Genomic DNA, 27,367 nt, shown 5'->3' with positions numbered 1-27,367 from the left:
CTGTATCCTCTTGGATTGGTGTTTGGGGTTGCCACACTTGCCCTCTCTGTCAGACTACTAGGAGAAGTCACTGGTGTACAAAAGGCACCCATGTGACTGACAAAAGAATGAATCAATAACGACATACTGTTCTCTGCAATATATCATTCTGTACAAGTACTATTTAAAGTAAGTATCAATGAACCAGGAGCATAGTTTATTAATCTTATATATCAGTCACCTTTGCTTTTACAACATTTCTATTCCGCTCACAGTGCCTTTACATATTTAATTTAGGCAAACGAAACAAAAGGAAGAAAAAAAAAGTGAAAACAAGGCCTTCTCTCCTGGACATGTTAATAATGCAGTGAGACATGCTGTGCTTTTAAGTCACTGCAGCTTAGCTTCAGCACCACCAATTGTCAGCATCATCTGGACAGCTCCTGGGCCTTTTTACTGCCATACACAGAGCAAACAGCTTGAGACATCACAGCAGGAAAGTGTAACCTTGATGTCACCAGCAAGAGAAGGGCCACCGTGTTTTGACTGCCATGATTGTTTTGTATACTAGTATTTGCTTTTATTGTCGCACAAAGGCTTTTACATGCAAACTCAAAATGTTCTCATACACGCTGTTTTGGTAACTGTAGGCTTACATTTGATTGTTTAGTTTTTATAAATGTCATGAGATAAAAATGATTGTGACTTTATAAAGTGAATGTGGTAGTAATTTAGATTACATAATATTTTTTGACAGTTTGTAATACTTTGCTTTATAAGGAGCACATAATACACATTTAAATGTAACAACATTAACACCAAATACTTTAAAACCCCATATTTTTTACTGCTGGTGAACATTATAAGTAAAGGTCCAACTGTTATGAGTACATAAATAACATTAAGTAACATGCATATTCAACTAGAAGCCATTCTGACTTATTCTCTGTTGTGAAATGTAGTTTATGCGTAACCAATTTACTTGATTTAAGAAAAGCAATGATGTACCTGATAGTGGGGTAAATTATTTATTCAGTTATGTGTGCTCGGTAATGTGCCACATGCTTTTTAGCAGATGCAAATAAGAATTGCAATATACTCTGTAATGTAAAAATAATGACCCTATTAACCAAAAAAACTGAAGTGTAAAAACTTTCATTCATTCATTCATTCTCTATGTCCGCTTACAATTGAAAAGCCATTTGAAACCCATGTCCATATTTGTCGTACATCTCAGTAAAAGTTATGTGAGGAGTGGTATGTTCTGTATGAGTGAGACATGGCCAATGAAAATGAGACATCAAACAAAGTTGTAAAAAACAGAAATGAGCATGACCAGGCATCACGTATCACAGAGTCAGAGAAAGATGAATACTAGGTTAAGAAAAAAACTGAGTGTTGTGCTAGGTGTTGTGTTGAGGAGAAACAGCCTAAGGAGATCTAGGTATGTGGAGCAAAAGGCAGAGGATGAATTGGTGAAAAGGTGCACCTTGGTGAAGGTGGAGGGGAGGAGGTGCAGAGGAAGGCTGGGAGTGGGAATACTGTAGTGTCAGATGATATGAAAAACATCCATCTCTCCCACAAGGATGCCCAGGACTGTAGAAAATGGAGGAAAAAGAATTGTTGGGCAACCAGCTAACCAGGGTAGAACTAGAAAACGGCTGTTAAATTGGTGATGATATTGATTATAATGAAAATAAAAGCTTACTCATTAACAATATTGCTTGGCCCAGCAGAACTACATGTTGTTAAATTTGAAGCTAAAGTTAAGAATATCAATGTGGTACTTTTATGCTATGCTTCTATTAACTATTTGCTGAAAAAAATCTTTTGTCATAAGCTTTTGTCGATGCCTTTGTAAAGACAAACGCAAAGTTCAAGATATTACCTGTAGCCATTGGTTTTCGTTTTTGAGTCTCCTTAGCTGCAGTGTAATTAAGTGTTGTCTGTGTTTAAATTTAAGGGAGTCTGTCATTATTCAAAGATAAATTGTCGTGAAGCATTTTGAACAAATTATTAAACTCTGCACTATCCCATTCAATCACATCATCCTCTGTCAACTTAGAATGAGTTTTCAGGATACCTTTCATGTTCGATTGGTCATGACGCCCGAGAGTGGTGATGTTGTCACATGCCAGTTAGACATGCAAGTAAGACTTTCACTCTGCTCCGCACATGTGACAATCAAATGGAAATACACAGCTGTATTCGGTGTTTATAACTGGCATTGATTTCCTGGAACATCTGATGAATGTGTATTGATTTTGTAAATGTAACCTCAATTAAAAATTATATGCAGTACCATGCAAAACTATTTGTCTCCTTTCTGATTTTCTGCATTACTATACAGAATATTTGTCACAGCAAATCTGTTAGATATTTTTGGGGGGCTTACTGAAGAAACCTAAGGGAAAATATGGGTATTATACATGGTATATGTAATCCCTCAAAAAAGGTGCTGAATTTGTATCCTTTCTTATTAAAGACCACTATGTAAACCAAGTGACAAAAATGCACAATCCAATTAGCTATGCAGCAGAGCTTTGGAGGTCTGCATCTGGACCTTTCTCTGTGGAATAGCACAGGATATTGGTTAAAACACATGAAAAGTGCTCTTATTGCTACAGACTTCAGTGAGTGTAAAATTGTTGTCAAGCCCTAACAAAGCAATGTTCCTACTCTTTCAATACCTAATAAAGTTTTAAAATCTCAAAACACCCTTTTTAGTGAGTTTCACAGTTATGAAATTGCATGTGAAATGAAGTTTAATGTCAATTTTGAAAAAACTGTATGCAAAAGGAAACTCAGCTCTTTTGTCAAATGTGCAGATACTGTAAAAATTTCAGTACATTGTTTCCATGTTCCAAAAACTCTGAAACTAACCCTACGTAACACTGAAATTTTCAAAAACCCTACGGTATCATATGCATGCATATCAATACTAACTTTTATAGAGGTAAACCATGATGAAACAGAATAAAATAGCGTTTTTTAGAACATACTGAGTAGAAACAGAATGACTGAGAAAAGAACTAGTAACCTTTACCTTTACAATGACTACATGACATGAGTTTTGCCCTGTTTGATGCTCATCAGGTATATGCACTTTAGCTTCCTCTGGCGGGGATCGAACCCCAGATGTCAGCGCCTACAAGGGAAAACAAAAGTGCATACACCTGATATAGGGCCATCTACTCTTTGTATTATTTGGCAGGTACTATATACACATATATATCAATATCATATCAATGGTGGCTCTGAGGCTAAGGTTCTGTGCTGGTATCCCAAAGGTTGTCGGTTTGAATCCTTGTCACTGCCAAACAAGATCCTACTCTGCTGGGCCCTTGAGCAAAGCCCTTAACCTTCAATTGCTCCAGGGGCGCTGTACAATGGCTGACCCTGCGCTCTGACCCCAAGGGGTATGCGAAAACTAACAAATTCCTAATATAAGAAATTGCATAAGGTGAACAAAAAGAACAAAAAAAAAATATTAATGTCTATTATGGATAGCACAAATATTAGGATGTACAAGAACTCTTGAAACTCTGCCTCAGTTCCAGTTTAAACATTTTAAATATTAGTATATTAAAAACAGAGGATTTTGAATGTACAGCTTCAAGACTTACTTTTGTCTTTGTCAAGTGTTAAAGTGTTTTTTTTTTCAAAACAAATATTCAAAGTTTAACAGATAATGATTCTCTTGGTTACCATAGAGAATGTCAAGTCAAGCGACTTATCCATCTATGGCCATCTGTTGAGGTAATGGCAAAGGAATTCATTTCAGTATTTTGGCCTCTGAAATATTCATATTAAACAAAGGATAACTAAGTTCAAAATTATAGGTGGAATATAGCTTATTTGTAGTTAACAATCTGAGAAATACATGTTACATTATAAATAATTAATTTAAACAGGATAAAAGTAATGGGCTGAATAAAGAGCATGAAAACACTCACATGGTCCCATAACTGAGAAAATAAAATGCTTTAGTCTTGAACGACACTTGTGATACAATTTTAAATAAATTTAGAGATCACTTTGCCATCTAATAACATGTAAAATGGTAATCAACAGCGTACTGGATATTAACAATGTAGGATCCAAAGTTGCTGGTAATATGTAAAAACTCAATTTTAAAAGCATACATTTTCACATTAGCAACACAATGCAACTGCTGTGCTGTGTTCTGTCTAATCCAGAATGATAATACAGTATATACCATGAAATAAGAGCAGGCAGCACTATCTAAAAGGAGGCCTCACAACCTATGTTTCTAATAGATAGATAGATAGATCTTTATTTGTCACCAGGTGGAAATGTGGCTTTTAACAGAAGCTCTTTTAATAAATAAATACATAAATAGATAGATAAATAGATATTTCTAAATATACAGATACACTATTTTCTGAACACACACCAGAATAACTAAAAAAGGAATAAAATTAAAAAGTAAGAAAAGTTCTGACTTGGCTGTCCCAGTACCAGCAAGGCATTATGCAGACATATTGCTGTTGGTATACAGGAGCCCTAGCAGCATTTCTTGACTCACTTCTGTCAATGTGTCAGAGGATATACATCATCAGTCATAATGGCACTCAGTTTTGTTTTAATTCTCTCCTTCACTACGACCTCCAGGGGGTCCAGAGTGCATCCATAACTCAGTCTACTTTTTTTTAATTAGCCTGTTGATTCGGTGGGCCTCTCTTGAAGTTACCAGCCCAGAACACCACAGCATAGAAATTTGCAGTGGTTGGGTGGTTCACTTTGCTCTAGACATGCTCCTTCTCTTGGTATGTCAGAGAACCAGGACTTTGTACTGAGTGGCTTGCCTCACTTGCAGAGGTACAATGGAGGGGATGGGGGAGCTAGGGGGTGGTGATGAAATGAGCAATGTTATTTCTATTTTATCCCTTATACGCCAATAACAGTTAATGACAACATAACAATATGCCTCATAGCTGTATCACTTGGCAATAATATGAAATCAACGTCAAAGCTGTCATACCTAAGACTACAAAATGTCAACAAAAGTTGAATAGAAATATTTGCATGACCAAATACTGAACATTGTGAGCTGGAATGTTAAGGGTCTCAATCATAAATTATAGAGAAATAAAGTACTCTCGCACTTAATAAGTCTAAAAGCCAAGATAGTATTTTTACAGGAGACTCACGTATTAAGCAGTGATTAGTTTTGGTTGCCAAATTTTTCATTCTAACTCTACAAACCAGGGGTGTGGGAATCTTAATACAAAGAACTATCCCATTTGTAGTGTCAGATGCAATATCTGATTCTGAAGGGCGATGGGCAATTTAGCTAATAGTAAAATGATTTTGATTAATATCTATGCACCTAACACAGATTACAGAGCTTTCTTCCAAAATGTATTTGCATCTCTCTCTAAAGTGAGCACTCAAAAAACTGTAATGGTTGGAGACTTTAATTGTGTTTTAAATCCAGACCTGAATAGATCCTCAGATACAACAACGATAACATCTAATACTGCAAAGAAAATCACACAGTTTGTAACGGATCATAAATTATCTGACCCATTGAGATTCTTAAATCCTAACCTAAGAACGTACTCCTTCTTCTCACCCGTATATCATTATTACTCAAGAATTGATTATTTCCTCATAGACAATATTTTTTTGCCCACAATCAAATCTTGTAAGTGCAACGCTATTGTTATCTCTGACCATGCCCCTCTGATCATGGAGCTTAAATTACTGCATTCTAGACACTCATCTTGTAGCTGGCGTCTTAACCCCCTGTCATCAGCTGATATGAACTGTACAGAATTCATATCCAAGCAAATTGATTATTTTCTTCATTCAAATGCATCCACATCCACGCAGGTCTCAGCAGTTATACTCTGGGAAACTCTGAAGGCATTTTTAAGAGCACAGATTATTTCATATCTATCTCACAAAAACAAATTGGAAACCAAAAGGTGTCTGAGTTAATCAGTGAAATTACCAGAATAGATCCTTAATATGCCAGGTCTCCAAATGAGGCACTCTATAGGAAAAGACAGGTGTTGCAATAACAATTTAACCTCTTGACTACTAAAGAAACAGAACAGCTTATCTTTAAATCGTAACATCATTATTATGAACATGGAGAAAAGGCCAACAAGATCTTAGACCAACAAATCCACAAGCAGGAAGTCCGTAATGCAATGACAGCAATTAACAACACAGACGGAGATAGAATTATTGACCATTCAAATATAACACACACATTTAAAGAGTACTATAAGTCCCTATATTTTACTCAGTTTAAAGAAGATTAGACACAATCTAATAAGTTTTTTTATTCATTAGAGATACCAAAGGTAGATACTCTTACTGCTGTGGAAATGGATAAACCTCTGACACTTCAGAATTACTAGATGCAACAAACTACTAGATCACAAAATTGAAAGTTAGGTAAAGCCATGCCACCTTCTGCCTTAGGTCTTTGTAGGGTTGCCCTTTGGATGCGTGGATGTTTTAAATTCCAAATAAATGAGGTTATGATTGAATCTAACTTCTTAAAAAATGATTTACTAGTGTATATTGGAATGCTTTGAAATAGACAAAAAAAGCTTAGGAAGGATTTTCAGCTAAAGTGAGATAAATTGTAGACCATCTTTCAAAGGCTTACTTAAGTTTTTCCATGCAGACAGCAAAAAATATTTGATAGATCTTTATGTTTACTTGTGATGTTTGCTAACCCCTAGGTATTTAAACTGATCTGATGATAAAATAGAAGGTGTCCAATCTAATATTGTGTGCTGGAGAGTTCACTGGAAAAAGCACATTTTTATTCAAATTAATTTTGAGTCCAGAAATCTTTTGAAATTCTGCTAGTGCTGTTAGGACTGCAGGCATAGTATTTTGTGGATCTGATATATATATATACACACACTGTATATATATATATATATATATATATACTGTATATATAGTACCATATCATCTGTATATAATTATATTTTCTGTTCAAGTTCTTCTCTGATAATCCCCTTTATCTCATAAGCATTTTGTAAGTGAACTGCCAGTGGCTCAATGGTGATTGCAAAAAGTAGCAGTGACATGGGGCATCCTTGTCTAGTACCACATTCTATTTTGAATTCGTCTTAAAAAAAATTGTTAATACAGACTGAAGTTTCTGAACTTTTTATTTGTTGACCAATTTTATTTTTAGCAATCCCTGCTACATTTAGACCTACTAATGCTGCCTTTTAGGAAGAATTTCTGAACATGGGAATTATAAATTTTCATTATTTTTCATAAAAGGTTTATTTTAATTTTTCATTTTGGATTGTGTTTTTTATCATAAAAATAATGATCTTTTGAAAAATGGTGTTGTAGTTTGCCTCTCACATCCCAAGAGACGTGTAGGTTACATACATTTGGTAAATTTAAAGTGGGCCCTGTGTGATGCCAGTTGGCAGTCTGTGTAGGACTGTTTCCTATCTTATGCCCTGTGCTGCTGAATAGCATCTGGTCCCCCACCATGCTGAATTGTGTTAAACAGTTCTGAGAATGTTATCTGTTATGTTATGCTAGATTACTTATTTCTACAGATGTCAGTCATCGTTTGACTTATGCTTAATATACTCAACTATACTGCTGTTATTTAGTTCAGAACCCTTTATATTAATTAACTTGATTATGTTATCCTTTTCATTCACTGAATTATTTCATCTAATATCTAATAATAGTTGATGTTAAAGATTTCAGGCTGGTGAAGCTGAGAATTTTAATATATCATTCAAATGCACCCATGCATAAAAAACCATAAATAAATGTAGTCATCTTTCTAATCATACCACCGAATATGCAAACTAAGGTTCAATGTTCTTTTTGAGTTAAATTCTCTAAAGCAGTGTCTATAATTGTTTATTAAAATTTATGGAAAGACAACTCCTTTAAAACATATTATCTGGGGACATTGAAGTATTTTTAATATAATGAATCAGCTTCTATTTGTAATTAAATTTCTGAATAATTTTTTTGAGAAAAAATGAAAAATATTAGCTTTGTCACTGTGAACATCAAAATTAATATTTTATTTTCTTCTTCTGCTAAGTAACTTATCCACATGAATTTAGTGTATGCCTATATTAGTGTGCATCTGCAAAAGGAAGAAATAGGTCAAACATAATAATACTGTGAAAAAATATTTTCATTTTGCTACTCTATTTCATTGTTCATTTGCAGTCAGGGTTCACTCCCAGAAAATCAGCAGCTTCACACCAGTGCCGTCTCCTGGTAGTAACAACGTATTTTTTGGCCAGGCACAATATGTAAAGGGTCACTTCTCTGTTAGAATACACCCATTTCTCCAGTGATCAAAACTTAAAGAAGATTCATAGTAGGACTGACGCCTCAGCCCTCCATATATAATTCTGTCCGTGTTCTCATCTAGAGTTTAAACATGAATATTTCATTGCAATTCCCATAGTTGCCCCCTATTAGCAGACATAAATACCAGGAATCTTTTTAGTATTCCCTATCCCATGCCAGTTACTGGAATCCCTTTTTACCCGACCAGAGATGTATTTCTTCCTAATCTGTTTGGTTGCAAAAGGGGAGCCTTTAATTCTTACTGCTTGATGCCCACTCTCACTGCTTTTGTCTTGGCAAATATGTAGTTCATTATGTGATATATGCAGTATGTAACTCACCGTTGGAGAACAAATTCTCAGCAGACATTTTTATGAGCTGTATATGTCCATCAGATTCCACCTCCCTTCCTATACTCATTCTTCTAGATTTCCAAAGCTCAAATGGTATAAGTCAATAAAAGATGAGCCAATAATTTCACATGGAGCAGAAATGTGTTTTGATTTATTCTATAGTCTCTGTAATGTTTCCTTTATTGGCATTTGTAAACATTTATTCTGCTCTATATGAGTAATTAAATTGGCACTTAAGCTGTTAATATGTCTTCCAAGTGACTTATGACTAAAGATGAATGAAGACTTCAGGTTTTGGCTCCAATGCTCTCCGCATATGATAATGATCCCAGTGGTGACTAAAACTAATGAAGACTGCTTGCCTCTACAAATAAAGGAGTGCTGCAAATTATACCCTGTCACACACTGCAATATAAATGTAAACTTAACATATGATTTTATTCTTGTTGATGTTCCATACTTGGCAGTAAATGTGTAATGTTCTGAAGGCCTGGTAGAAACTGCATACAAATCAGTGTTCTGCAAATGAAGGGAAGAAGTCTCATTGACTGTTATACCTCTTCTTTTGGCCCTATACAATATTTCCAAAGACTTTTTATTAAACATCCAATTCCAACGGCATTTTTCAACACTTCCATTATTAAAAATAATAATGGCTTCCTAGCTGTGGTAATATGAGTACAACACTTGGAAACAGTCTGAACATCTTATTTATAACTCATACAAAGATCCTAAGCTTGAACTGGATGAAATCATAGAACTCCTTCCACACCTTCAGTGAAAGACCACTGTTAAGTTAAGCATTTCCCTTAAATCAACGATATTCTGCCCATAATATGCAGTATGATATAACATAACATTTTCAAACCCATTTAATCCAGTGCAGGGTTCCAAAGACCAGAGTCTATCCTGGTAACACTGGCTTCAAGGTAGGAAACAGCTCTGGACAGGACGCCAGTCTGTCACAGCGCCCAATCACACACACACATTCACACTCAGGACAAATTTCCGATTAACGTAACACACACATATCCTTAGTGATGTGGGAGGACAACCTGCAAAAACAACTGCATAGAGATTTGGGAGAAAGTGAAACTCCACAAAACAATCACCAGGAATAGGGTTCCAAACCAGGATACCAGATCCATGTTGCATTTATCATGCTTTTTTTCTCATCTTTTTTGAATTATTTAACACATTTATTTTGAATTATTTTTAAATCGAATAATACATATTGGGCGGCACGGTGGCGCAGTGGTGGCGCTGCTGCCTCGCAGTTAGGGGACCTGGGTTCGCTTCCCCGGTCCTCCCTGCGTGGAGTTTGCATGTTCTCCCCATGTCTGCGTGGGTTTCCTCCGGGCACTCCGGTTTCCTCCCATGGTCCAAAGACATGCTGGTTAGGTGGACTGGTGATTCTGAATTGTCCCTAGTGTGTGCTGGGTGTGTGGGTGTGTTTGTGTGTGTCCTGCGGTGGGTTGGCACCCTGCCCAGGATTGGTTCCTGCCTTGTGCCCTGTGTTGGCTGGGATTGGCTCCAGCAGACCCCCGTGACCCTGTGTTCGGATTCAGCGGGTTAGAAAATGGATGGATGGATAATACATATTAGTTTGTACCTTGTCAGCGAGTATAGAATTGTGCATCCTGTTCCTACCAGGAAAAATCCATCTTGTTGAAGTTTATACAAAGAAATGGTAGATACAGGGGGCTAGATGGACAGTTCAAATAAACTAATAACCAAACCGACAGAAGTCAAAGGCAGTTAGTCAATAATAAGGTGAAGAGATGCAGAAATGGCCTGCCTGAGTTTGTACACTGTTGGAGGAAATTACAGACAGGACTTGTGGTGAAAAATTTAGATAAAATCTTATTACTCTTACATACTAGTGATACCAGAACTGGGAAAAGCATACATCTGCATTTACAATCACTTGACCAAATGATCATTTGTTACACATACCATCGTACAGATCCTCTCCAAACAAAGCAGTGGTGAACAGAAGAAAATTATACATTCACAGCAGTTTATAGAGGCAGTGAATAAAATTACCTCTCTCCATTCATGTTATTAGTCCCTAGGTAATGTAACTAATATATACAATGAATAGTAAAAAGGGGCCATATTATGAGGCCCCTTTTCCCCTAAAATCTGTGATTTCCAGCAATCTAGTGTTTGTATCTTAAAAAATTACTTTTACACAATAACTACCAGACTACAAAAGTTGAATCAGATAGAAAGGTACAGAACAAAGTAATAATACATCAAGAATGGACAGACACATGCCTTGAATGGTTAGAAATATTTCTCTAATCTAGAAAAAGTGCAGAGAAGAGTGAGTGGACCACAAGGTATGAGTTATGAGGAGAGACTGATGGAGTTGAACCATTTCAGTTTTAGCAAATGGAGATTAAGAGGTGACACAATTAAAGCGTTTAAAATTATTGAAAGGGAATTAGTACAGTAGATCCAGGCTGTTACTTTAAAATGAGTTCAACTAGAACACAGAGACACTGTAAGAAACTTGTTACTAGTACATTTCGCACAAATATTAGTAAGCTTTTCTTAATTCAGAGAACCATAGACACATGGAATAAGTTACCAAGTAGTGGAGCAGACAGTAGAACTCCAGGTATCTTCAAAGCTTGATAGCATTGGTGAGCTTTGTTGTGCTGAATTGCTTTTTCTCGTCAAAATTTTCCAATGTTATCACATTTTTTTTTACAGATCATAATTGTTCCTTAACAGCCAAAATATTGATTAAATCCATTTTTAATTCTGAAATATATGTGTTACTTATTTGTTTACTGAACTCTCTTACTGTACATACCATTTTAGTGTTGTGGGATACTGGAACCTATCTTGCTGGAATCAAATTTAAAGTTAGCGCTCACACTGCATGGCGAACCAGCTGATTCCATGGCGCCTCCAATCATTCACCTACACACACTGTCTTGTTCATTTTAGATTTACTAATGAATCCAATACACATGTGTTTGGGGTGTTGAAGGAAAACAAGATAACCTTAAGGAAAACATACACACACTTACAGAGAACATTGAAAAATCTATAAAGACAGTGACAGAGCACAGATTTGAAAAATCTAATTACTGTGTGTATCTTCTGCAGATTTTTTCTTATTGTTTTTAAATATTTAGTTTTGATATAGCCTTCTTAAACCTGCCAAATACAATTTAGAGATGTCAGCCAGGAGACATCACTGGGCCCACCTACATGCACATGCACACTCACACTCAGTCAGTTTGAAATCTCTAGTCAAGTAAATCAGCACATTATTGGCATGTGGTAGGAACACTGGACCACCAGAAGGATAATCCCATGCAAACACTGGAAAAACTGGGTTTGCGACTTGAACCCAAAGCACTGTATCCATGAGGCTGGAGAACTGCCCACTGTGCCACACTGTCGGCCTATTTTATTATTTGGGTAATTTTAAGTATACACAAGTTGGGACAGGGTTTAACATTTCCAGGGATCTTGATTTCATTGACTTCATTTGGAGTACCCTGATAATTTGTACTTCCCAGAGACTTTGGGTTTAGGTTAAATTGTCACCAGAGAGGCGGTTTGCATGAGTGTAACCTGCAATAGCTTGACTCCATGTCCCTCTTTGAGTCTATTGTGAAAAAAGAGGGAAAGAAAAATGAGTGGAATGATGAATGCTGTGTTTGCTTAAGGCCCTGATCTACTCTGACAGGCTTAAGAGGATATAACCAGATTTTCAAAATTCTCAAAGGCACTGATAAAGTAGATCCAGTAGAATTCTTTCAACTTAAGAGTGTAAGGACACCATGTTTGGAGTACCCAGATAATTTGTATATCCTAAAGACTTTGGTTCTAGATTCAATTGTCACCTGCAATAGATTGACTCCTTGTACCTCTGTGAGTCTTTTGTGAAAATGATGAGTAGAACGATGAATGCTGTGTTTAGTTATGAACTTGATGTACTCCGACATACTTAAGAGGATCAAACCTGTTAAGTCTTGAGCAGAGGGGACCTAATCCAAGTTTTCAAAAATCGATAAAGTAGATCCAGCAGAATTTTTTCAGCTTAAGAGTGAATCACTTACTAAAGCACATCACCTGAAATTAAGGAGAAGTGCATTTAGGACTGAAGCCTGGAAGCACTTCTTTACACAAATAGTTGTGGGAATCTGAAACAAACTACTGAGACATGGAGTTAGAAACTTTGAAAACCATTAAGGAGAATCTGGATGATATAATGGAACAGCTTAGCTATTAGCAAAGCAAACAGGCTTGACGGACTGAATAGTTCTTATTTAGAATTCTTTTATGTGGCCTAGCATATTATTATAAAGCTTGTATTAATTATTAATATTAAACTTTTAAAAATAATGTTGAATTAATATTACCTCATTTTTTTGTTTGGTCATTTTAAATAATATACTTTTCAGAAATGTTTCTATTTCAATGGAGATATGTCAAGTCATATCAAAGCAATGTCTAGAATATTTTGCATTTACAACACTCACTGTATCACCTGTTAGGTTGTAATATTGATGTTGATATATCTTTACCAATAAATTGGATGGTGGATCAATACAATTCAAAACTTTAGGTTAAGAATCTTTTGTGGACTCAGTTTAGGATATATCTTTCATCTGTGTACAGCTGTGTTTCCCTATGCACTGGGATGTAGTCTATTCTTATATTTAATAATCTTTAGAACGACCCAGACTGTAAACCTTAAACCATCTTACTACCCAGCATTAGAGCCAATAGGATGCCACATTAATGGAACAATTGCATATTTCACTACAATCCATTCTGTCTCTCAGAGGCCTAAAGGAAATATGCTTTAACAGATGCTCATTTATCCATGCTCAGTGTTTACATAGATAGGAAATATTAACAACAAATGGTGATATGCAGCCGATCTGATCTTGGTCCTTGTTTTTTCCCAGTTTAAAACTGCATCTACTCTTGAGATTCCACTACACTTACACTCCTGTATAAAGCAAAAATGAAAAAGTGTTGCATTTCTTCATGTGATGTGTCCTGTAAAACATAACACACTTTCAGATTTAAAGAGGTACTCCAGGGATCTTTACTTTTTTTTGTCAAAGGAGTCGTCAAGAGAATATTTGAGGAATGCAGCTGAGCCCATAAACAGTATTTGTCATATATCTTTCTTCGCGATATTAGGACTGAACTAGAATGAACCAGATTTTTTTTTGTCATTTTAGTGCTCTAACAAACTCTTTCCTCGGGTTAGTCAAAAGTTCATATGCTTTGCTGTACGTGCCTCCACTTTTATAGCACACAAATACTGGCTCATTTGCAGCCCTAAAATGACAAAATCTATGGAAAAACACAGAGAACAGAAACAAAGATAAAAAACCCCATCAGAACACAACAACAATGTCAGGAATTAAATACTAACGTGTTTCTGACCATGATGTTATTGAAACAGCAAAGAAAGGCAATGACAAATGGAAATAAAAAAATAATGCCCAGAGTCAAAAACTAAGGCAAAAAATGAATTAACCTAGCCATCCTGAGCATTAACACAAGTGACATTTAGTAAATGTGTCAGCTTTTCCTTTCCCACAGCACACAACATTCGGCCCATAAATGTCTATAAGTGGGTAATAAAACACACACACCTGTGTAGTAGCAGTTGACACAAATTCAAATTGAAATGTGAAAACTGTCAGTTCCTAATAGTCAGCCCACATACTAGGAGTTTCTAGGATGTGCTAACTTCACATGGATAACAACTGGGCACCTGGGCATTATTTATAAATTAAAAAAGGGCATCTCCCAGCACCTAGCAGTGGTAGTCACCAGAGCAAAATGACATAAAAATCTTTAAAACTTACTCAGTAAGTCCTTTTGAAGGAGGTTCTAAACATTTCTGAGGTATGCTTATGACAATTAAATTTGGAAGTAAATCGTTTTTATTAAAAATTAATGTGAACAGCAGCCAGTATGATGGATGCCACAGAGCCAACAGGAAACAGTAGAGTGGAAAATGACAAAGTAAAGCAGGTGCTTGTAGCTATTAAACACCACATTGCCTTTTAACTAAAAACATCTGAAAATACACATACCCAGGTTGTGAAAATGATCTGAAAAATGGAGTAGCTTCCAAAAATCATTTACGGCAATCCTGATAGTTTAAAGCAATCACTTGCTAAGGTGTAAATGCCCTAATTTGAAGACCTTCAAAAAGCTGATTTGTGAGTATTGTCTGTAAGCATAGTTACATTTTTTTTTCTTTGCTGCCCTCTGTATTCTGTAATATAAATTGAATATATCACCTATGACCCTTAAGGAATTAGAATCATCTTCATCTCAACCTGTATGCATTAGTTCATATGCCTTTATAAAAATGAACACTTCATTTTGTAAATCTGTCATTAGTATTCTATGCATTTCTCAGTCGTAAGGCATTTAGTATAGGATTCTGATCAGCAGTGCCAAGGGTTGTGATGTGTCATCTACTGAAATGAAAAATGCAATACATTTAATTGCTACATGCATTACATATTACATTACAATAGATGGTACAATGCAAACATTAACTCTGAATATGTCCGATAGAGTGAAGCTGCCGGACAGACAGATGTTGGCTGATGTTATTGAGATATGTTCCCTGATGTTTCTCTGTGTAGGTTTAACACAATGACTGCAGCAGTGACAACAGGTAAATTTGTTCCTAATGTCAATGTAAAATCAGGGTGTCTTTTTAATATACCAATTCAATGCATTTTCATACTGAACAAAAAAAACATATTTTCTCAAATATTCAAATTATTTGGTAGTTGGCAGAAGGAACAGAAAATTCTCCCAACTTGTAGTTGCCAGTCAACATATTGAACATGCTATTTTGTGCTATATTGCAGCTCATGTTTTCATATTATATTTGTATTTATTGTATAGCATGCTGGATTCATAAGTCTAAGTGCATTGAATTAAAATATTTATACAACCAGGATTACAAGTAAATGTAATGCTGGTCATATTAAAAATTACAGAGCAAACTGAAGCACATAGCCCTGCAAAGTACCAGAAAGCAGAACCACCTGTGGAAAACCACACTGTAAAAAGATGAATAGACTGCTTAAGTGCTCTGAGTTGAAGTTCCTTGAGTTGTGTTATGTAAAGCACTTTGAGCTACTACTGTTTGTATGAAAATGTGCTATATACTGTAAATAAATGTTGTTGTTGTTGTGAATCAATGATTCTAACCACTACACCATAATACCATTCATGTGGGCACATACCAGTCTTAAGATTACAGAAATGAATTTCTGCCAGCTGTTATCTTATATTTGCTTATGTAAAGTTCCTGAATCATATACAAATCAATTCTAATTCTTCTCTCAGATTCTTGTCCTAACTGAGTTGTAGCATTTAATTTTGCCTAAAAGTTAAGCCATTCAGAGAAGGAATTTATACATAGTGAGGCTTGTGGAAATTGAAAAGCTTAGCAACAGAAAGAGCAATTTATTCTGCATAACACTGAAATCACTGTAAAGTAGATGAAAAAGATTATTCATCTTTCTAAAATTCACCGATGTTATATGAGGCTATCTAGTAATCAAATGAAAACCCAATTCATTTCAAAGCATTCTCTGTTTAGGACCATGAGTGACTGGGTGGGCACAAGGCAAAGATTAGTACCAGATGTTAGGCCTGTCCGTCAGTAGGTGCAGACAAAACACTCAGAGGCAATTTAAAGACAAGAGTGGACACTCAACAACATGTCTTTGAATCCCCTGGAGGAAATACCCACCAGCACGGGGTGACATGCAAACTCCACAAAGAAAACTGGCTCAACCCTGGGGTCCAAGTCAAAAGATAATTTATCCCTAGTCTTGTAAATCTTTTAGCAGTAATGGTGAAAAATGGCCATTTGCTCCTTTAGCTCTGCATACTCATCACTCTGTGCTCCTCAGGGAAAGTAGATTTGTGCTCCATTCCAATTTGCATCCCAAGTTGAACTGTGCCGGCTGAATCCAGTAGCATTAATAAGACATCAGTCTTTCACAGATCACATGGGGAATAGTACATTATCATGCCAACTAAGGCAATTTTAAAATGTGTATTTTAAACTTAGTATCTTCATAGCTTTATGAGCACATTATCGCATGTACGTGTTCTTCTGTTTATTTTAATGCTACTGCTAGATGTTCCCGCTTGTGTAAGATGAAAACTGTGCTTTAAGATCAATTTGCTCTGGAACACTTTACAAATGTATGGAGTTTCCAAAGCATGAATTTTCTTACAATGTCTTAAATCCCCAAATAAATTCATGACGAGTGGTTTATGTGTTTTCTTTGTCTGGATAGCAATAATGATTCAGGTCAAGGTGAATGAAGAATTTTTGAAACTTAATTAGACTGAACTGTTACTTGCTGCCATTGCACCCCACTGAGTACCTGTCTTGCTGCCATTGCAGTTGGGATAGTCTTTGTCTCTGCACAACCCTAATTGGATTAATAGATTTTAAGAAGAAATGGCATATCACTGTCTGTCTGCCCTGCAGACACATTATCAAACATGAAGTAGGATACCTTTATTTTTATATTCATTTGTTTGTTTTGTGATCCAACACATGAATGAGGCAAAAAGGCTGGCGTGTTTTTTGGCAGACAGAGCATCTGCCTTCTAGCTGTTTGTAATGAAATGATCTGCAGCTTTTCTATGTGGAAGATTAATGAAAGACAACATTCATTATTTTAGCCATTTGACAGTAATTTGACTGAGACATGAGAGGTGACAGAGTTTAGAATTTATTAAACAATGAAAAGCTGTAAAGGTTACATACTGTATATGGAAAATCAATCAGCCATTGTATCTTTCACAATGAAACTTTGCAATGTATTGTGGAACTACAGTATATATATATATATATATATATATATATATATATATATATATATATATATATATATATATATATATATATATATATATATATATATATATAAATATAAATACCCTGCAACTGACTGGCATCCCGTCCAATGAATGTCACTGCCTTGTTCCCAGTGCTTGCTGGGATTGGCTTCAGCTACACCGCAACCTTGCTTAGGATAAGTGGGTTTGGAAAATGGATGGATGGATGGATGGATAGACAGAATATGTATAATCACAGTGTAGGTGTTCAATTCAGGGTCAGATAGTGAGGCAGAAGTAAGATTTCAAGCTACAATCTTAATGTTCACTTTTTTTATCTTCCTGGTAATGGCAGGTTTTGTGTCTTGCTTGGTGTAATACTGTGAGCAGCAGTTATTGATTATTTATAATAACAAAAGAAGAGGATGGAAGGATATCTGTAGGGTATTTACAACAGTCATAGTTTTCGTTTTACTAAGCAACAAGATAACAGTTATATAGACATACTGTAGATATCAAGTCCTATAAGAAAGGGTTCCAAGCATACATAGCAGTTGTTCCAGATTTTACTCTGTGATGTTCACTTTCATCCTCATCACAAGGTGCCTCACAAAGCACACAAGGATACAACATGAAACATCTCAACAAAACAATGTTGATTCACACATATGGAAAATCACACAAAAAATATTAAGGGTCTGAGAAGAGCTTGGAAATGTCTTGGCATACAATTCCGCATGCAAAATCATGAAGTGCATGTACTCTTCTATACACTGGAGTCAGGTTACATGAAGCGAATATAAATGGTGTGAAAATGTAAGTACAAGTACTTTTTTAATTAACAGGGCATGACTGACAAGCAGCATCTATATATATAATTCACTAAGGCAAGACACCCATGGAAAGCACGCCGGAAGGGGCGTGGATTCACTAAGCCCGAAAAGTAAGACACCTATGGCGCATGCAGGGAGGAGCCACGCCCACCAACTCCAAGACCATTGGATACGACGACAACTCGCAGAGCCACGCCCACCAACTCCGACGTGACGACACAGAAAGAACAGCATCATTTATATTCGTCTGAGGCCTCATGTACCTCCGAGCCACCTTGACTGTTCATAGAGGCATGTTTCTCGTGGAGGTGAATCGTCATATGCAGCGTGTAAAACGGTTTGCGAGTGGTATCCCATGGGATCCTTAAAACAATCCTTTACAACTGAGGTTAAAACACAATGAAGTAAGCAGTCTTTAAAAAACGAGTTTTCGGTTACGACGCACGACCGCATGCACCATAGCAAACTGTTTTACACGCTACATACAGCAATTTGCATCCGCGACAAACATGCGTCTTCTTCACTCACGGACAATTATATGTTGCTCTCTCCAGAGTTCCATCTTTTCATTCACTTTCTGTTGTATCCTCAAACCCTCCCTTTTTAGACAACTGTGTCTTTCCAGAAGTGTTTAGCATTCAATAAATAATTATGCATGAGATTGAGTGTGTGTCTACCCAGCGCAGAGAGGCGTGGGTAAGCCGTTGAACCCCATTCGAGCTGCAAACTGTGGAATTCCCACTAAGTGCGACTCATACGCTTCCACTGGTTACGTCCCTACCCTTTGTACACACCCCCCTCCCACCTCGCTACTACCGTGGTCGGGTGTCTTGGTGGATTATATATAGAAAAGCAGCCAAAACCGCACAGAGCAATGAAAAGTCTACGTGAGTCACAGGTGCATCTGGACTGTGTAAAGATTACAACGACTCAAGTGACGAGTTGGAGGTGGGCACATGAGCGGGCAGTGCATACTGAACGAGAAATCAGCAGACTAGCATGACGGAGGGAGCTGAATGGACGTCCTTCTCCTCTCCTCCCGTACCACACTCTGCGACTGAGCGCCGTGCACCCCCATCCCTCCGTCTGGCAGGAAAAGGCGCGATGGCTGTCCTCCAGTGTTCAGTCACGGACGATTGTGGGTTGCTTTTCTTGCTGATTTATTACATTACAAATTTTTCAAATGTTAATTTTCTCCCTGTGCTTAAGAATCATTAAAAAACCGGCCTGATTATGCGACGTATGGTACGCCGTGGGTTGGCTAGTATAACATATTTTAATCCTTTATTTATTCATTCACCAAAAAAAGTATTAAAAAGTAATGTGTGAAAAAGCAAGTAGGCCTATTACTGTTTTCCCATTAGTTATTAAGGTAATCAAGTGTAGCTAGTTGGTCACCAGGCAGGGCTACTGCCTCAGTATAAAAGCAGCTCAGCATGCATCATGCGATATGACAAAGATAAAAGACATCTGCAGTGATCTCAAGGAAGCAACTGTTGCTATATTTCACATTGGAAAGAGTAATAAGGCCATTCATTAATCAATTTAAAGTCCATGGATTTACATGGATATGGAATATTTACAAATGGAGAACAGACAATAGTGAATCTTCCCAGGAGTAGCCATCTCAGCAAATTTAACCAAGGAACAGACTGCAAGATGCTCCAGGCAATCGCAAATGAGAAAGTTACATACAGGAATATATACAGTAGGCTTCTTGTCAATATAGTAAATGTTACAGGTGGTGACTCTACCATCAGATTCTCAAAAAAAATGGTAGTCAGGTGAAAGACCTGCAAAATTAGATCTTAATTTACTGTCAGACACCTAAACCAATGCCCTCTGGACAGATGAAACCAAAGTTGAATGTCTGGGTTTTTATGTATATCAACATATTTATTAAAAAACAATCTCAGCGTTTCACTACGAGAACCTCACACCAACTATCAAATTCAGTGATGTGGGAGTGATGGCTAGGTGTGGTTTAGGAGCCACAGGACCCAGGCAACTGCAATTCATTCTCTCTGCCATGATCTTCTAGAGTATTCTGAAGAAAAATGTGAGGGCTTCTGTCCAATAAACAAAAGCCATTTTAAAAGTGGGTCATACCACAGATTTTCCTGACAAATTTTCCAAAGGCAGCTGGGGATTTCATATTTGACCCTGTGTTATGGGTGTGGATGTGTGCATAAGTGGGTCCTGGAATGGACTGGCATCCTGTCCTCCATTTTGACCTGACCAGTGCCCAGTGTTGCTAAGACAAGAACACTAGCAATGGTTTAACTGAATGGATGAATGAGAAAACGTTATATTTTTGGAATGGTCAAGTCAAAGTCCAAGAATGCAACCGCATGGTGAGACTGTGCATAATCAAATGCACTAAATTATTGTTGAATTAAAGTGGTGTTTTACAGAGTAGTGGACCTAAATTGTTTCCACACAATGTAAATGATTCAAAAATTTTATACAGAAAACAATTACTTCAAGATAGAGCTACTAAAAATTCTTCTACAAATTCCTGAATCAATACTTACATTTTGACATGATTGTATCATATAGATTTGAACTGTAAGCCCCTCACCTCAGACCCTTGAGCATGTCCTTTAACCTCCCAGTGCTTATAACTAGGACTGCACCCTGCCTGAAAATTTCCCCGATTGTTCACCTTAAAACACCACTATGTATGAAATATTAATTTAAAATGGCATATTTAAACTTTTCATTTGGCATATCTGTACTGTACCTGACAAATTACCTACGCAAGGCAAGATCTATATGGTATAAGCCTGCTGTTGCCTTATTTTGGCTTGTCACTTTGGTATTTGTAGTTAGGTTTTTCTTTTTGTATATTTTATCATGTGAGGCTTTCTTTTCACTGGGGTAATTTTTAGCATTTCCTCTTATTATTTTTAGAAATTTTGTAGATTATTCAACACACTAAATTAAATGCAAAAAGAAAGATTACATCCAATAATTAATCGTAAGGAAGTACAGAATAATGTTTCTAATGCTAGATGTGTAACATAAAGTTGGTAATTTATTGTTTAATACTACTCCCTCTATACATATGACTGCAGAGCTGCACATGACTCTAACTTCATTGTCAAGTTTGTTGATGGCACGTGACTGTGGCAGGCCTGATCTCCAACAACAATAAGGAGACTTACCTGGATGAAGTGGAGAGTTTGTCTCACTGGTATCAGGACAACAGCCTGCTCCTCAATGTCAGCAAGACAAAGGAGCAGATTATGAACTTTGGGGGGAAAACAGCAGAGGCACTACCACCCCCTCAGAATTAACAGCACTAAGGTGGAGAGGGTGGACAGTTTAGTTATCACAGGTTCCACATTACAGAGGACCTGACCTGGTCCAAGCACGACAACGTCTTTACCACTTGATGCCTCCGAAATTTCACACTGAACCTCCAGTTACTAAAGAACTCCTACACCCCCACCATTGAAAGTATCCTGACAGGAGGTATTACTGCTTGGCTTGGAAGCAGCACAGACCAGGGCAGCAAAGCTCTGCAGGGAGGTGGGGCGGTCAGCTGAACGCATAAGTGGGTTTGCACTCTTTAACTTCTGGGACATCTACACCAAATGATGTCAGAACATGGCATAAAAACTTAATTTGTGACACCAGCCATCCAAACAGTGGCCTCTTCTCTGTGCTGCGTTGGGGGAAAACTCTATTGCTGTCTGAAGAGAGACGGTGGAGGGCTTTCTTTTCACAGTCCATCTACATCCTAAATGTGGACATTGCCTAGAACTACGTGATACCCCACTGCTAATTCTCTTATTTATTATTTTTAATATGCTGATATTGTACAGTACATTTTTATTTTATTGTTGTTTTCATATTCTTCTAATGCACAGTCTTGAAGATTAGCAATTAGGCAATTAACTAAATATTGTATTGTCTGAATAATTGAATGTGACACATGCAATTTGATTTGATTTGATCATCTATTTTTTGCATGATAGGGTAGTTAGCTAATTTTCAGTTGATTGGTCTGCTGAATTACAGTGTCTCCCCTTTAAAACCCAGTGGAGTGTGAATGTTCTCTGAAAGTTCATATTGGTGTCTCCTGGGCGGCTTGTTTTATCCAGCGGTCCCAGTACAGGTTGTTACGTTAATCAGCAATTCTAAATGAACAATATGTATGTCCTGCTGTGGTTTGGTCCTCTCATTGCGGAGTGTTTCTTGCCTTCTGTTGTCTTCTTTAACCATTGCTTTTAACTATGACAAAGAAGGAACAGCCAAAGGCAATGGGACGGTTAAGAGGAAAAATAAATAAAGTGATGATTATGAACCGAATAAGCGATATAGTATATTATAAAAAAAACCCGAAACTTGCACAGGAAAAAAATGAGATTTATAAAATGCTGAACCGCTGAAACATGATAAATGTTTCAGGCTGATTCTGTTAACCTGGGATGTGATTATTTAATCACGTCGTCTTGTCACCTCACCAAATTTGTACGTAACGTTACAAATTAAAACTAAAATAAATTAATAATAAAATTAATTAAAATTAATAAAATAAATAATAAAGTAATTTTTTATATAAAAAACAGTTTAGTGCTCAATATTGAGATACTGCATACAGGTATAGTCTGACATCTTTAAAATTAATGACAGCATATACATAAAAACAACGTTGAAAGCACCTACCGTTTCTCCAGGACAGCCCAGTTTTTCCACCTCTGATTGCGCCAAGGTAACAGGGAACCGCTTCATGTAAGTAGTGTGCTGTAATGTGCAGCTACCAAGCAGGTTGCATTCTCTCAGTCAAACTTCCCCCGAAGTGCCATGGGAGTAGCGATCTGCTTGTCACAAGAGGTCCCCTTCTCCACTCTCTACACGCCTGACTTCTCCACTGTGATTGGATGGCTGGGATGTGATGCTCGGCATAATCGCTTAGCGGGGCTGTGGAGAAGGGAGGTGATTATTACAGGGAACAGATGGGCTTGTCCCGAGCGCTCACAGTGTCCATGTGAGCTTATGCCGCTAGTGGATAGATACTGTCTGCTGCATCGAGTCATAATTATCGGCTTTTTTCGTTGTTTCCAACGATTTGGAATGGGAGAGGGAGACACCGTGTGCGGCATCTACTTCGGTGTCATCTCTCCAGTCCGCCCGCAATCTCCGGCGGTGGACACGGAGAGCTGAGCGCAAAGTAGCGCAGCGCTGTGTCAAATGGAGCAAATCTGAGTTCTTCGGTGTCTCCCATCAGCTAAGGCAAACCAGAGGATTTACCACCAATAAGCTTCTGCTGTTAACGCCTTTTTTTTTCTCTGGCTACTTTGGGATTGTCTCGGAGCAACGATGATTTTCTCGGATATGAGCACTGTGACCAGTTCCCCCAAGGTCCATCCGCCCAACGGGACGCGCTTCTACACATTCCAGGCAAGTATCCCGTTGTCACAAACCCGTGGAGCGCTAATAGCTGTTTCTGTATTTTGGATTATGCGTGAAGTATATAGGTGGCATGGCAGACACTTTAGCTCTGCTCTGTGTTTATTTTGATTGTTAGCTTTATCGGCAAACTTTTGCAAGTATAAAATCAGTGTGACAGATGAAGTCTGGCAGAGAGAGTTTTCCGTGACGGCTACTTCATTGATCGCTCTGTAACTTTCACAAAATGCAGTACATGAAGTTATGTATTGTTCAGCACTATTTAGCGTTTAATAAGTTAGCAAAGCGGTTCCCTTCATATACTGTTATAGGAAAGATAGATAATACTGTTGCTGGCCGATAATTTTTGTTTCTTTTTGTTTATTGCACTGTTTCCTTTCTCATCGATACAGCCTTAAGATCAATCTTCGCGAAACGATGTAACAGGGAAGAAGCATGCTCAAATATGCAGGTGCCTGACGTGTGACTAGGTGCGATTCTGTATATTTAGCATAGTACACACGTTATGTACAAATACACACTTAACGCTTACAGGCTTATCTGTCTGCCGCAGACCCGAGGTGTAGGTGGGGGTCGCATCATTCATTCAAGTAATGCTGGAGTTAAACAGATTTCGAGTCCACTTGATGGCTGTCTTTATTTTTCGTATTGTCAAATTTCCATTAGAGATAAAACAATCGAGTGTCATTTACCAAGACGACAGTGATAAAACCGTATCCTTGTTACCAACTCGTTAAGTGAATTATCAATAGAAGATGAAGAGAAATAAAGAAAAGAGTCATCAAAGTCCTTGCCTGTGGGTCGATCCCTGTCAGAAAAACCACCAAATCCAAATGCTCAGCCTACGCCTTTAGGGTTGTAATGTGTCCATGGTGGCATCAGAGCTCCACAAACGGTAGATAATAAGCTGTCTGAACACTTAATGCATTTATTTATTTATTTTACCGTGAAGATGTCAGGATATGAAAAACGGTTTTAATTATCAAACTAAAAAAAAACAGTAAGGCCAAGAACAAAAACATTACTTTTGGCTGCCCACTTGCTTTTAAGTGATTGCCTGGCAGAGCTGGTGCCACCTTCAAGAAACATGCCTTAAAACACCTCTTGTGACCCATTTATGCCATCCACTATGGAAAACAAATCAATTTTATTTATACCCTAAATGGTAGGACACAGGGGAGGATGATTGTTAAGGGTTCTGTAAGATTTCTATCTCACCTTTCTTCTTTTTTCATTGCAGCCGAGATAGTAACCTTTAAGTCTTACAGCTGCCTGTTGACACAGGCCCATTTTTAAATTCTAAAGTCTGTGTCTACTGAGTTAGACTATTCACTATCATGAATTCCCAAGACTGATTTTATAAATTGTAGGTTAACATGACGTAGCATAACATTTTCAATTCAAATTCATTTTCAATTCAAATTCAGTGTGTTGGGGGCTGGAGCCTATCCTAGCGGCACTGAGCTCAAGGCAGTCAACAGTTCTGGACAAAGCACCAGTCCATCATAGGGCTACAGTAAAGGATGTTACGCTAACTAATAGATGGACTTAAGTTCAGTCAGGCTTGTTCAAAGCAGAACACACTACCTCACAGCACAAGTCAGATCAAAAGAATTAAACATAAGTGAAGGAAACTCAAGAGTTCAGGTAGAACTCAGCCACTCAGTCCATCCGTTATCTAACCTGCTTACTGAATCCTTGGTTGTGAAGGGATTGGTGCCCATCTAGCCAGCACTGTGCACAAGGCAGAAATCAACACCGCTAAAGCAAAAAGTGATGATATAATAATAATAATAATAATAATACATCCAGTAGCGCCACATTCAGTGTTGGCTCCAGTTTTGAGCCTGATGGTGTAGCGATAGACTTCAGTCTGACTTTAGTAAAAGAGGTTAAAGGTAATGGTGAATAATAATAATATAAATAATTTTAATAATTTGATTAGGCATAATATCAAAACAACCAAGCAGATCACCAAATATAAAAATCTGTAAATTACAAATCAGGTGGATGTGGATTATTTGGATTCAAGGAATTCCCTTCTAATGTTTACAAATACAAACCAGAAACAGAAAAATGTGAAACCATGAGACATTTACAAATTTACAAGTAGACATGTCTATCTATACTGGGATATACCACACTGAATTAGAAAATATTCACTTTTAAGAAGTAAATGTTATCTTCTTTTCCTGTCTTTCTAACCCTCCCCCTGAAAGACAAATCAAAATAAATGAAAAACGTTAACTCACCATCCATTCATTTCCTGCTTACTCTTCATAACAGCGCTCTGTGGAACCAAAGGCTACCCCCTCAGGTTTGGGCATGGTGCAGGGACCAACCCAGACTATCAATCGGCACACACCTCTAGTCACTCATATCAGGTGTGTTTAGATTCACCTATTAAAACAAGGACTTTTGAGATGCATGAAGAACACCTTAGGACAACACGAGAGAGAATGGTTAAACTCTGTAAACAGGATGACTCGGCCAGAATTCAAATCCCAAGTCCCTTGAGCTGTCAGGTAGCAATACTAGCCACCTTGCCACCTTGTCTGAAAAGCAACTTTTACCAAAAAGCACATAATAGACTCTGCATTAATGCACCGGATAATGCCTCAGGAAAATGCCTCTCTAAGCTCCAAGGGAGCCCACAGGACCTTCTTCCCTGTCGAAAGCTTGAAGGGTTTTTAGAATTCCTAACATGACAGCTAGCCTCATGGTAAATCATTTTTAACACGGACATTGGGCTGTACTTGGAATTGACAGTTTGACAGTTGTTTGGGAATTCCATGGAGAAACTGTGCGGTGCTCCTCTAGATATAAATTCTAACACATTTGAGATGCTGAGTTCATTGCTTAATTGTAAGTAATCATGATGGATGCCATACCTGCTGGCAGGAGGCTAGTAACTATGTATGTAGTATTCACTTATGAAGAACAAATATAGAGGAAAATACCTGTAGAATTAATCAGAACAAAATGTTGCTTTATATATTAAAGGTGAAGCTGAGGTCACAATTCACCAGTATGACTTGAATCAATCCATATGTTTATGTATTGAAGCAATTCAATTAATTTTAGTTTAGTGATCTAGTTCATGCTCAGTCTATAGATAAAACAAAAATTAGTACATTTTTAAAATACATAATGTACAGGCATAAAAATATAGGGGCAGCACGGTGGGTAGCGCTGCTGCCTCGCAGTAAGGAGACCAGAGTTTGCTTCCCGGGTCCTCCCTGCGTGGAGTTTGCATGTTCTCCCCGTGTCTGCGTGGGTTTCCTCTCACAGTCCAAAGACATGCAGGTTAGGTGCATTGGTGATTCTGAATTGTCCCTAGTGTGTGTGTGTGTGCCTTGTGATGGGCTGGCACCCTGCTCAGGGTTTGTTTCCTGCCTTGCACCCTGTATTGGCTGGGATTGGCTCCAGCAGACCCCCATGACCCTATAGTTAGGATATAGCGGGTTGGATAATGGATGGATGGATGGATAAAAATACAGGTTTGGTTAAACACCCATTGATTACTATAAATGAATCCTTACAAAATATGTTGATGAAGATAAG

The 27,367-nt window shown here is 37.4% G+C and overlaps 1 protein-coding gene across 12 annotated transcripts in view; it reads left to right on the top strand.

Moving 5' to 3' along the window:
- The window catches only part of ppfia2 (PTPRF interacting protein alpha 2), a 956,251-nt gene that overhangs the window by 343,868 nt on the left and 585,016 nt on the right, over positions 1–27,367 (top strand). For 3 of the 12 annotated variants that reach the window (XM_039761763.1, XM_039761764.1, XM_039761762.1), the window contains exon 1: positions 23,317–23,794. The exons of 8 other annotated variants lie outside the window; for them this stretch is intronic. In XM_039761763.1, coding sequence (XP_039617697.1) covers positions 23,714–23,794 — 81 coding nt within the window. In that variant the 5' untranslated portion in view covers positions 23,317–23,713. Of the gene's footprint in view, positions 1–23,314; positions 23,795–27,367 lie in introns of those variants that run through there. One more of the 12 variants, XM_039761761.1, reaches the window with a different exon arrangement.

The sequence above is a fragment of the Polypterus senegalus genome, chromosome 8 (genome assembly GCF_016835505.1).
Source record: "Polypterus senegalus isolate Bchr_013 chromosome 8, ASM1683550v1, whole genome shotgun sequence".
Lineage (NCBI taxonomy): Eukaryota > Metazoa > Chordata > Cladistia > Polypteriformes > Polypteridae > Polypterus > Polypterus senegalus.
The sequence above is the reverse complement of the archived record's forward strand: the minus strand, read 5'-3'. Positions and strand labels throughout refer to the sequence as shown.